A 12,874-nucleotide genomic window follows, 5' to 3' on the forward strand; every position below is an offset into this window, starting at 1 on the left:
CCATCAGTCAAACAATACTGTTTGCTCTGGGTCTAAACAGAGCGCGTTGTGTGTGAAGTCTTCTTTTGCGCATGCGGGCCGCTTTGAGGGTTCACACTAGAGCGCGTTTTCTGTCGCATTTTATTTGTAGTGTGAACGAGCAGACAAAAAAATCGGATTTGATCAAAAAATCGGAATTGAGCATTAAGACCTGCAATGTGAACGTAGCCTAAGACTTAACTTTTGTGTCTGTCTGGATGTACATGCAACTAGTGTATTCACATTAAACAGATCAACTCCTAATGAGCACGGCAGCTGCTCACTTTTATACCAAAATTATAAAGTTAATGCAGATAAAAGATTTCTAAAAGCCAGCAGTGCATGCTATATCGTGATTGGAAATGACCAATCCAATATGGTGTTCAGTCATGTTTTTGTCACACTATAGTGCTACTAGTCACATGTGGCATGTGGTCAATTTAGGTGAATGGGCTGAATTCATTTCATGCAAAGTTGCTACATCTTCAACACGACAAAACGGTTTGTGACTAATTTATCATACCAAAAATTTTTGCTGTGCTCAAAGGCAAGTGATTACTATTGTCAATTCTCTGCCAGTCCCCTGCTCTGCAAGTTTCAGCTCTTAAGCAATGACATATGACTCCACATAGTCCCCAAGTCTGAGAAAAAGTGATGGGGGCATGTTAAATAATTACTGAAATACACTGTAGGCAAGGAGAATAAATCTTACTCTTTGGCTATGAAGATGGGAATGACTCTGTGCTGTGTGTGATTTATGTCTAGTAAGTGTGGCAGCGCCACTGTTTTAGTCCTGGAGGAAATCACTGACACCCTGATTAACTAGCCCCTTCTATAGTCAAACAAGAAAAGAAAAGAAAAAAAACGTTTTAACACCTTTCTTAGTAATATCATTAAAGCCTGACCAAAATGTGACTTTTGAGGTTGATACCTCAGGGGGTAGGTTTTGTTTGAGCATTAGGAGGGGCACAGATGAAGTCCAGGGTCCTATCTGAGGAAATATGGAGGATGAGACTCTTATTTCCTGCATTCTTAGGGATCTTTGTAGAAAGGACACCATTATTACATATCAGCTGAAGTTGTAGTTGAAATGAAAACACAAAAAAATCAGGAATCAGTTCACAGTTTATCATATTGGGATCTCTTTTGCCTTAACTCCTTCTGGCATAGATTCGGTGAGCTCATCAGAACATCCAGTCTTCTATTGTCCACTTTTGGTGAGTCTGTGCAAAATAGCCTCAGTTTGTTAATATTAGCTGACAGGAGTGGCATTCGATGTGGTCTTTTGTAGCCTATTTGCTTTAAAGTTCAATGTGCTGCGAGTTTAGAGATGCTCTTCTGCATCCCATGGTTGTAACAAGTGGCTATTTTGAATTACTGTTGCCTTCCTATCAGCTTAAAGCATTCTCGCCTTTCTCTTCTGACCTCTGGAATCAACAAGGCATTTTCTCACAGAGAAATGCTGCTCATCGGATATTTGGATCTCTTTTTCCCACTATTATTTGCAAACCGTAGCGATAGTTACGTGGGAAAAACCTGGTAGATCAGCAGTTTCTGAAATATAAAGTCACTTAAAGCAATGTTAGTCACCGTTTTAATGGTCAGTTTGAATTTCAGCAGGTTATCTTGACCACCTCCAAATTTCCAAATGCATTGAGCTGATGTGATCAGATATTAGCATTAATAGGTAACTAGTTACTATATTAATATACTCTGGCTTTCTGTATTACTTTCAAATATTTAGTCTCCACTTTTCTCATGTAATCCTGTTCAGTTAATGCAAACAGGGATCGTTTAATCTTCAGCGCTCTTTTGTGTTTGACTGGTTTTAGATGTGAGAGTGTGAGCTGTACCCGGTATCTACCTAAGAAGAAGAAGAAGAACAACAACAACAACAACAACAAAAGAGCACTTACGACACTCAGGAAGCATGCACTTCTCTGTCTGCTCCAGCTCTTCAGTGCACTCTGCAGGATCAGACTTCAGCATCCTCTGCCGTGTTCGGATCCCCCGTCCACATGTGACACTACACTCACTCCACTCCGACCAAGGCGACAGCATGCAGGGGATGGTATCTGGTTTAAGTGATACACACACGTAATTATAGTATTTGCTCATTCATTACAGTCAGCTAAAATAAAATGCAAATGAAGTGCTAATATACCAACAAATGCTCATGCAAAAAAACAACATATGACAAAACAGCAACTGTTGACTCACGGCATTCTGGCATCATGCATTTCTCCACTTCAGCTACCTCGGTCTTACACATGGATCCATCTATAGGGGGCATCTTTACCATACGCTCCCTTCTTCTCATGCCTATCCCGCAGGTGACGCTGCAGGGATCCCACTCCCCCCACTCAGTCACCACGCAGCTGCTGGGTGCTGTTGGAAGGACAGAATACAAAAACCATCTCCATCCATCAGTTTCAGCTCAAAATTGAACATTTACGGCAAAAATGTATCGTTAGTTCACTTTCAGTTAATATATGTTAGTATTTTAAGCACAGTGGAATAACTACTGTGCAAATTTGACCGACCGATCAATAATAGAGGACAAGTAGGAGAAAAAACACTCTTTTTACCTTTAAAAAAACCTAAAAAAAAAAGCCATCACTGTGATGTAAATACGATGGTTTCTACTCTGTATTTTTATAAAGAGCTTATAGATCTGCCTCTCCTTCAGTTTCCACTTAATTCTGACCATTAATAAGAAAAACTCCTTGCTCCTTTAATATGCAAATGTACTCAAGAGATAAAACAGGCTACTCTCCAAATTTACAAATACAGAGCACATGTTTTATACAAGACAGATAACCTTCCCCATCATTCACTTAGTGAATACCAGGAACAAAGCTAGAAGTCTGACGACCTTGAATAGCCATATCTGCTCAGCGTGTCTCTCATGAATTCAATAAAAACATCACAAACAAAGATGATCACAAATAGTGCAATATCGACTCCTATCAAACTACAAAGAAGCAACAGACACTACGGCAATGAAGCCACTGGCATGGACAGTGTAACAAGACTCAGGCACAAAAGGCATCCATGTGGGTCAGTTAGCTCATAACCTCTGTTGCTATTACTGTTTATCAAGTTACACACTCTTCAGCCACACTACAGGGGGAATTATAAAAAGCTTCCTCTGTCTGTTGATCTCAGAGATCTGAGCCAGTCAGACTCCTCCTAGACTACAAAACACATCATTTTTACTTTTTACTACTTCTAAAACCTGTTTTTATGTAAAAATGTAAGTGACTTTACTTATGTTATTACATTTGTAACCCAAAGTGAGAGTTGGAGAACATTTCTTGGTGTGTAAAGTAGGTGTAATGCAACCACTGACATCCCCCAGGTGATCTGGAGGTGTTGGTGAGGAGAGGGAGTCTGGCATCTCTGCTTAGAACGCTGCCCCATGACCTAGTCCTGGATTTGCAGTAGATAATGGATGGATAGATGGACAGATGGATGTTTGCAGAAAGTGCACTGCATTAAGAGAAGTCCAGTCCCCCCACTCTGTTTCAAAATGGATATCAGAAATGGCTGCCTGAATGCCCTCAGAGAAAAATCACATATATCCTACCCAACAGATACGATCTGGCAACCTTATATCGGCTCTATAGGAACAACTTCCTTATCAGCTACACACATTTTCTGGCACCAGTGCATGTTAATGCTAACATCCAGATAAAATTGCTGAAGTAACTTCGCTGCTACTTTCATGTTTTTATTAGGAGCATAAATACATGTGTTCTAAACTATGTTACGGCCATGAAATACACCTTATTCACCAATTAAATGTGCATTATTTATTTCATTTATGTCATTATTTTGTCACTTTGTTCTTTTATGCTTCTTTGACAACGTTTTTTCTTTTTTTGGTTGGACTATTTTGCATATTAAACACGGTGAAATTAGATGCTCTAATTTAAAGACGACAGGCTACATTAAACTCTGTGCGAAAAAGAAATGTAGCAGCTGGCTCAAATTAAAGGCATTGTTAATTTGGTTGGTTGGGTCAATCTGTTCATACGGGAGAAAAAACAGACTCACAGCATTCATCGTTGACAACACACTTCTCTGTCTCCTCAGTGTTGAGCTGGCAGAGCGAGCCGTCCTCGGGATACTGTTTGACATATCGCTCTCGAGACCTCATCCCCATCCCGCAGGACACGCTGCAGGCCGACCAGCTGATCCACTCTGACATCATGCACGTCGAGGGCTCTGTCCAGCAGGAAGAGAAAGCAGACGACCACCAACTTGTTTTTCTTACTGAGTAAACACCAGCATTTGTAATTGAGCAAAATTCAGTGTTGTAATTTGTGCGCAGTGTATGCAGTATAAAAGTAACACTCTGGAAGTCTGTTTCCACAAGACGTCATAAAACATACACTGTCGCCAAAATACTTTTCCTTGTGAACATTCCTTGTTTCAAAAGAGACATGGAGAGGTTAAAGGTCAGATTTTTGGAAATCAGTTTTTTAAATTTTAAAGAGAGTCCTTATTTAAATCTGCTGACTTACAAGTGGCAGCCATGAAAACAAAAAGCCACCATGCTGTCCTGTGCCTGTATGACAGTGAGGTAGCTGATATCAGCCGCTGCAAAGCACAGCTGGTTACTGGAATGAGATCAACGGAGCCTAAAAGCTAAATTATCTGTATATTAACACTAAAACAATAACAAGCAGCTCACCTTACCCACCTTTGGGGAAATGGAAAAACCTATTGATTGAAAACTTACAAACATACATGGAAATACTGTATATAAGGCAAAACCAGAGTTTGTATAATTCTAATAAGTTTAGTCAGTATCTGATATGAGTGCCTTTATTCTTTGTCACAGCCTGAATTCTCTTAGACAAGCTTTTGTGTAATTTCTTTTTAAGTTCAGGAATAGCTCTCCTAAATTTTACACAAATCACTGCATTTCATTTTTTCAGAAGATGCTTTTGAAATGTCAGCTTCTTTAGATGTTTTACATTTTATCCTAGAAGATTTAAACCATTGCGGAAAAAAGACTCAAAAATTCCCAACATTTGCATGCAAAGAAAAGTAATTTCAATAGGAAACGTGTTTTATTGTCCCACCTGTGCCTTCTGCAGAAGCAGCCTTTCTGCTGCTAAAACCCAGTATTGGAATGGGACCTTCAGATCTTCAGTCTAGCACTCTCCCAAGTGAGCTATTTCAGCTTCACTATCTCAGTCAAGAGGTCCTCATCAAAAAGAATCCATACAGGAGCACTTGAGTCACAGGATTCTCTCTCTACACACCAAACCAGAATCCCCCCACAGCTGCTTAGGTTTCAGACTGTTCAGTCATCTCAGAGTTGAAAGTGTCACTTTTAAAAAAGCCCTTCCTCGGACACTGCCTTAACTCTCTTTTAATAAGGCGAGTTGCCTGAGGGACAGTCTTATTCACAGCAGGGGCCTTCAGGGAGTGGAAGTCAATATGTATGACCTCGCTGTGTATCAGCTGAAAAGTGAACTGCAGCTTCTCGAACTTAACAAGGTTCCACTCTGGTATATTTTATCACTATTAGCCAGAATGGTGCTTCGGGATCTCCCTGTTCTTCACTTACAGAGAGACGCTGTATGAGCCATCTTGTTCCAACACCTCTTCTGAGAATAGCGACTAAGACAGTGAATCAAAAGTGACAAAAGGGAGTCAGATACAAAGAGATCGTTTTGTAAGAATTTTTTTAAAAGAAGGAGCGAATGAACTTCAAGCAACTTAGCATGGGTTTTTCTTTTTTTCTTCTTTTTGGAAAAGTATAAGCCTCCTACCAAACTGAGAATAGTGTTACTTATCAGAGGTGGCCTAATAAAGCAGAGCGAAGTGAATCATTAATAAAAGATACAGGTATTTGAAGCTTGGATGAGGCCTCTAGAGAGCCAAAATATTTCCCAGGAATATTAATCACCCTTGGAGGCGGCCTCTATCCAGCCCCAGCATGAACCCTGCAATTATCCATCTCCCACTGCACACTAACGGAGCGCTAAATGAAAACAAAGGAGAGGCGCTCAGGAACAAAAAGCTATCCATGTTGCTGGCTGGTAATCAATAAGAGGAGTAGTGAGGGGTGGAAGTGTGTGCATGTGTGTGTTAGAGGCTTGTTGAGCCTTGAACAGCTGGAGCTTCACTAGTTTGAGGCCTTGTAGACATCCTGGGAGCAAAAGAAGAAGAGCGAGGAGGTGGGTGGGGAGCAGACAGGCGCTGACTTTACTGCCTCCCAGTATTTGTTCCAAACAGACAACTTCACCGAAAAACGGGTAAAAGCAAACTTCCGAAGTTTTCTGCTTGTTTGTGTGCTTGCTGTCATTTTTTTTAAGCAAAGGTCCATCAACTCTGACTGAAATCAGACGAAAAAGTTTCTCATTTGGCAAGAAGAAAGAGAAACTGAGAGTAGGAGGAAAGAAATGTGGAAAAAGTTGAAAGTAATTTGATAACCTAGATTAGCGTGAACTGCCAGCTTAGTAAATATGTTTGTGTGTGTGGGCCCTCACTTTGTGTCAGACTGATAATTGGCTTCCCGCACATACACAATCCTCCACTTGCTCTTATTAGCTTTAACATAAGATTGAAAGCACGGTGCTTTGATTTCTTTTAGAGATAAACACAATCAAATCCTGATTTAAGTATCCTGGATGCAGCAGGCCATCCGGCACCAAGACCTGATCCACATAATCTTTTATGTTTGAGTGAAGTAATTAGGGTATCCAATTACCAGTGTTTACTCTGTGTGATTAGGGATTTCCTGTATTTTGTCACATATTCCCTTGATGAAACTATATAAACATATCTTCAGATATGCGTGGCCTTTTTCTCAAATGGAGCTTTCATAGTAGCTAGCTGGAGATTGATTGAGTGATTGATTGGTAATTTATTTCAACATGTGAACAATATACAAGTACATTTAGAAAAGAAATGAGAGAAAAAAAAATATACTATACAAATTACATACAAAAAAACATTCTGATTAATTTACATGTTGAAAGGGAGTGGGAAGAAGTATACACTTATTTAATCCCACCCCTGTCCCATAAATTATCAGTGAATATTTAGTCAGCTTCCTTACTGATATAATTTGTAATAAAAATAGTGAACAGATTTCTGATATACTATATACTATAATATCACATCATGAATTTTTTGTTTGTTTGTTTTTAAATAGAGACATTCACTTAATTTAAATATTTTCCTTTTCTTTATAGATCGAGAAGATCATATTTTTATAACTCTTTTTGAACAGTTTTATGTTTGGACGTTGCTTTAATTCCATATTCAGTTTGTTCCATAGTTTCACTCCTTGAACAGAAACACAAAAGCCTTTTCTTGTAGTACGTACCTTCATTGTTTTGAAGTTACAAAAACCCCTTAAATTATAACTTCCTTCTTTCAAAAAAAACATACTCTGAATATTACCTGGCAGTTCTTTATTTTTTGCTTTGAATAGAATTTGTGCTGTTTGGAATTTCACTATATCGTCAATTTTCAATATTTCAGACTGCAAAAATAGTGAGTTTGTATGTTCCCTATAACCTGCATTGTGGATGATTCGAATTGCTTTCTTTTGAAGAGTAAAAAGTGAATGTAATGTGGTTTTATAGTTATTGCCCCAGACCTCTGCACAATAGCTTAAGTATGGTGAAACCAGTGAACAGTAGAGAATATGAAGTGATGTTCTGTCGAATACCTGTTTTGCCTTGTTTAGTACTGCAATGCTTCGTGATACTTTGGAATGAATATATCTTACGTGAGCTCTCCAGTTAAGTTTTTCATCTATTATTACCCCCAGAAATTTATTTTCACTGACTCTTTCAATATCAACACCATTTATTTGAATCTTTGCATTTGTATTTAAACTACTATTTCCAAATAACATAAGTTTAGATTTATTCAAATTTAATGATAATTTCTTTTTATCAAGCCAGAACTTCACTTTACTTATTTCATTAGTCATATCCTCCAATAAATTCTGCAGATCATCACCAGAGCAAAAAATGTTTGTATCGTCAGCAAAGAGAACCATTTTTAATACTTTGGACACTTTACAGATGTCGTTAATGTACAAGTTGAAGAATTTTGGACCCAAAACTGACCCTTGGGGTACACCACAAGCAATGTCCATACATAAGGAGCAACCACCATTTATTTTCACAAACTGCTTTCTGTCACTTAAATAACTCCGGACCCAATCTAAAACTACCCCTCTGACACCATAACGTTCCAGTTTTCTTATTAATATATCATGATCTATAGTGTCAAATGCCTTTGTCAAGTCTATGAATAACCCAGCCACATATTGCTTTTTGTCTATGGAATTTGTGATGTATTCTATTGAATCTAATAGTGCCGATGATGTTGATCTGCTTGATCTGAATCCGTACTGACTCTCAGTGAGTAGTTTATGTTTATCTATAAATTTTTCCAGTCTGTTTTTAAACAGTTTTTCAAGAACTTTTGAGAATTGAGGTAGTAAAGAGACAGGCCTGTAGTTTGTGAAATGGTGTTTGTTTCCAGATTTGTATAGAGGTATAACTTTTGCTATTTTCATTCTGTCTGGAAATCGACCAGTTTGAAATGATAAATTACAGATGTATGTAAATGGTTTTATAATAGCCTCAATGACTCTTTTAACCACTATCATATCAATATCATTACAATCCAAAGATTTGTGATTTTTACATTTTTTGACAATTTCAAGAACTTCATTTTCATCAACGGCTGTGAGAAACATAGAATATGGATTTCTGTCAATCAGTGTATCGGGTTTTTCCTGTGCTTTCCCAGGATGAGTGATTGTTCTTGCTAAATTTGGTCCAGCAGTTACAAAGAATTCATTGAGACTATTTGCCACAACATCCATATTGTATTCTTCATGGTCATTACAAATGAAATACTTGGGATAGTTCTTTTGTCCAGTCCCACATTTTATAACACTGTTCAGGATTTCCCATAATCTTTTATTATTATTTCTATTTATATCTAATTGCTTCTTATAGTATTCCTTTTTACTAAATCTAAGTATATTAGTTAACCTATTTTTATATCTTTTGTATCTGATTTCAGCATCTTTAGTTCTCGTTCTTAAGAACTCTCTGTATAGAGCATTTTTCTTTATACATGCATTTTGCAGACCTTTTGTTATCCATGGACAGTCCATATATTTCTGTTTCCTACTATATTGCTTTATTGGACAGTTGGTATTGTACAGTAATGTAAATATTCTAAGGAATTTATTATAAGCACTATTAACGTCCTGTTCCTGATATACTTCACCCCAGTTTTCCTTCAATAAATCTTTTTTAAATGCATTCATTCTTTCTTCTGTTCTTACTCGTCTGTACTCTTTTTTACTGTCCATTTTATTGATCTTGTAATTCCTATCATAGATTGTAAAAATTGGAAGATGGTCACTTATGTCGTTAATCAGGAGTCCACTTACAGTCTTATTTTCAATGTCATTTGCAAAAATGTTGTCTATGAGAGTTGCACAATGTGATGTAATCCTGGTAGGTCTAGTAATTTTAGGGAATAGATTCATACAGTGCATTGTGTTTATAAATTCCTCAGTGGTTTTATGTTTATTTGGGTTTAGCAAATCAATATTGAAGTCTCCACAAATGAAAACTTTTTTGCGAGCTATTTCAATAAATGTTTCTTCTATCCAGTCTTTAAATGTCTCAATACTACTACCTGGAGCTCTGTATATTCACTTTTTAATGACAAAGGTGCCACCTGTTTCCTTCCATAAGCGCACAGTAATCCCTCATAACAATAACCTAAACTGTCACAATGGAATTTAGGTAGAAAATAATTTCACCGGGCTGTGAAATATAACCAAGGGAACAAAATTCAATTGGTTTAAGCCACAATGAACCACCCAGAGTCACTGAGTGCGGTTTGTTTTTGGAATAAGATAAATAGCGAAGCTTTAATCTGCTTATTTCGAGGGTTCACTGATTGCCCCTCTTGTTGATCCGATTTTAATGTCTCAAACTCTAAAAGGATTAGGACACAGGAAATGCAAACTTTTTTTAATGCAATATTACAAAATTGTGTTTTGATTCATTTAGTACAATTTGTGACTGTGACATTCCACGTGTCGTTGCTCTGTTAATTTCTGTAATTATTGTTTGTGTATTATTATATTTTTAACTTCGTCGCTATTAAGTTTAGGTTTAGGTCCACTTGAAACAAGCTGAACATTTCAGTAATGAGACTGAGAGCCAGAGTAGTCAATGTCGTAGCTGTGAAATGATGACTCGGCTTAATGGCAAAGAGAAAAAGCAATGAGCCCAGGTGGTGTACTGTCCAGGTTTTCTGTAGTGAGGTCTCTGCCCTCTCTTCAGGGGAACACAAATGCATTTCACTTGTGTTTTTTAGGTCAGGACACCTTTACAGAATACAAAAACTTCCTGCTAAAGCTAATCTTTGAATAGTGTGATGAGCTTTTTTAACAGACTGAATTTGAAATTGTGAAGAGAAGAGACTCATTAGTTTGTTGAAGCATTTTTAAAAATGGTTGTTGTCATGTTAGTTATACATTCAGTCACTTACATTACAATTTCTATTCCATCGGACATGAGATTTATTTTTCCAAACCAGCCACGAGAAACCAACTTATCTATCTGGCATTACCATTTTAAGGGGGCACTGATGTGTAACCATGCCAACATACTGGTTTTGCTAAGGTTTGATGATGTGGAGCAGAGTGAGGTAAAAAACAGTTCAGCACTCCCCAGCTTTCCTCTGGGTGCAGAAGACAAGTGAGTGTTGGCTGCTTTGATTATTGCTGTCGTAGAGCACAGGTTGAAAATGCTTAACAATTTAACATCAATGAATATAACTCTGGTTATACAACCTGTGTAAAATGTCAAGAAAACACCTGCTAACTGTTTAACCACAGTTAGCAACAGTTCATTCTTTTCTGATACAGGATTCTAGCTTTTCAACAGCACTGAGTCTTCTTTGTCGTAGTTTTCATTCTGGCTGAAATACACACAGACATCCATGTAAATGATGTCTGGATGGGAGCATATCCTCTAAAACCTGTATATACCTTTCAGCACTGATTGGCAGCTTGACCATCTGCAAAGGCACAATGTGGATGTGCATAAAGCAAAGAAGAAACTGCCTCTCTGAGATGCTCTTTTTACACCCAGTCATGTTACTGACCTGTTGCCAGTTAAGCTAATGAGTTGGTTTTCAGTACCACTTACATTTTCATTTACACTGTTTCCGTATCCCAACTTTGGAGACATGTTGCGGTCATAAAATTCAAAATAAACCAATATATTTTATGACATAAGTAAATGTCTCAGTTTAAATATTTGTTCTTTTGTGAGTACAGTTTGGACTTTAATCGTTGAATTCTTTATAGTTACTTTTTACACAGTGTCCTAACATTTTTGGAATTTTAGTGATTTAGTGATTAATCAGAGTTCAAAAATTACACTTTAGCATCTTTAATAAATTTTAATACTTTTAACAACTGAATGAAATTTCAAAATTGTGGTTAACCTGAAATCTCTATTCAAACTTTTGGACCCAAGAAAGTCGCAAACTAAATACCATTTGGCCTTATAAATACACTATCAGCATTATTAGTGCCATTTTACATACTGGGGATCTTAACACCTGACAAATTTATATTTATTTATTATTACAGATCGTAATTTATGTTGATAACTTGGTTAAAAGATGCTTAAAGGATTTGTGAATGTGTTCACTGCAGTAGTACATTTAGTTGAAGATCAGATTGAAACTGAGATTTGAGCCGATTTATGTCACTCAAGGAATTAACAGCAACTTTTAATTTATTTTACACTAGGGGGCAGCAGGAAGACACAAACAATGCTGATTTGGCTTGTGGCAAACTTACTAGTCATAATAACGTACCTTTTTGAAATGAAACAAGGGTCGAGAATATAACAATAAACACAAAAATAAACAGACATTATATAACAGAAATGTTTTTTAATTTTTTAAATCTTTTGTTTCTGTTGTACTGGCTTAAAGGACCAATAACAAGATCATACTGGAAGCCAGAAGTCCAAAACTCTAAAAGCACATTTTTAAGAGGGAGTTCATTTAGTTGTGTTGCACAGATACTTAAACAGTCCTCCAGTTGTTCTTATTAGCTTTAACAGAACAATTTAAGCTTGTTTTGACGTGTGCTGCATGTGTTTGGAAAGAATATAGACATTTAATTATTCTGCTGTCACAGCATGTGGGCAGACGTGTCAAAAACAGATGGACGATGTTTAATTAAAATGCCTAATTTACTGTATAAGAAGGTATTTAATTAAAAGTAATGGTGTCACAATTTAAAGACATTAAAGAAATCTAAATTAGTGCCACTCAAGAGTTGCTCTTAACTTTTACAGTAGGAGAAAACAAATAAATGAAATAAATGTCTATTTTCCACACTGTGAAGGACATCTTTTTTTTACTTCTGAATTTGTATTTTAGATCATTTTTATAATGTTATTTGTAGAATTGTAGAATCAGGGCTCTTTAGTAGGTAAAAATCTTCTCTTTTGGCCGTCCTCAGAAGGAATTCAAAAGCAGTTACTTTAAATTTAATAAGGAAGATGAAAAATGATGTGCATTTGCATTTTGTCAGGGTTATTAGAGGTCCTTCTACACAACTGTATAAATATTATTTAAATGGACTGATTCTTATATAGCGCTTTTTTACTCTCCCGGAGTGCACAAAGTGCTGTATACAACATGCCACATTCACCCAATCACACAAGTACTGTCTCTAAACTGAGTGCTTTTCTAACAACATTCGCACACATTCACAGTCCGATGGATGCATCGGAGAGCAACTTGGGGTTAGTAT

At 36.9% G+C, this 12,874-nt stretch overlaps 1 protein-coding gene across 1 annotated transcript in view; it reads right to left on the reverse strand.

Annotated features, from left to right (window-relative positions):
- Nucleotides 1-12,874, reverse strand: part of spon1b (spondin 1b) — a 118,584-nt gene that overhangs the window by 4,153 nt on the left and 101,557 nt on the right. The window contains exons 12-14 of the mRNA XM_026172776.2: nt 4,078-4,248; nt 2,239-2,406; nt 1,935-2,093 (exon numbers count right to left, since the gene is read on the reverse strand). Of these exons, the coding sequence (XP_026028561.1) occupies nt 1,935-2,093; nt 2,239-2,406; nt 4,078-4,248 (498 nt within the window). The remainder of the gene's footprint in view (nt 1-1,934; nt 2,094-2,238; nt 2,407-4,077; nt 4,249-12,874) is intronic.

Source organism: Astatotilapia calliptera, chromosome 7 (assembly GCF_964374335.1).
Source record: "Astatotilapia calliptera chromosome 7, fAstCal68.1, whole genome shotgun sequence".
In the NCBI taxonomy this organism is placed as follows: domain Eukaryota; kingdom Metazoa; phylum Chordata; class Actinopteri; order Cichliformes; family Cichlidae; genus Astatotilapia; species Astatotilapia calliptera.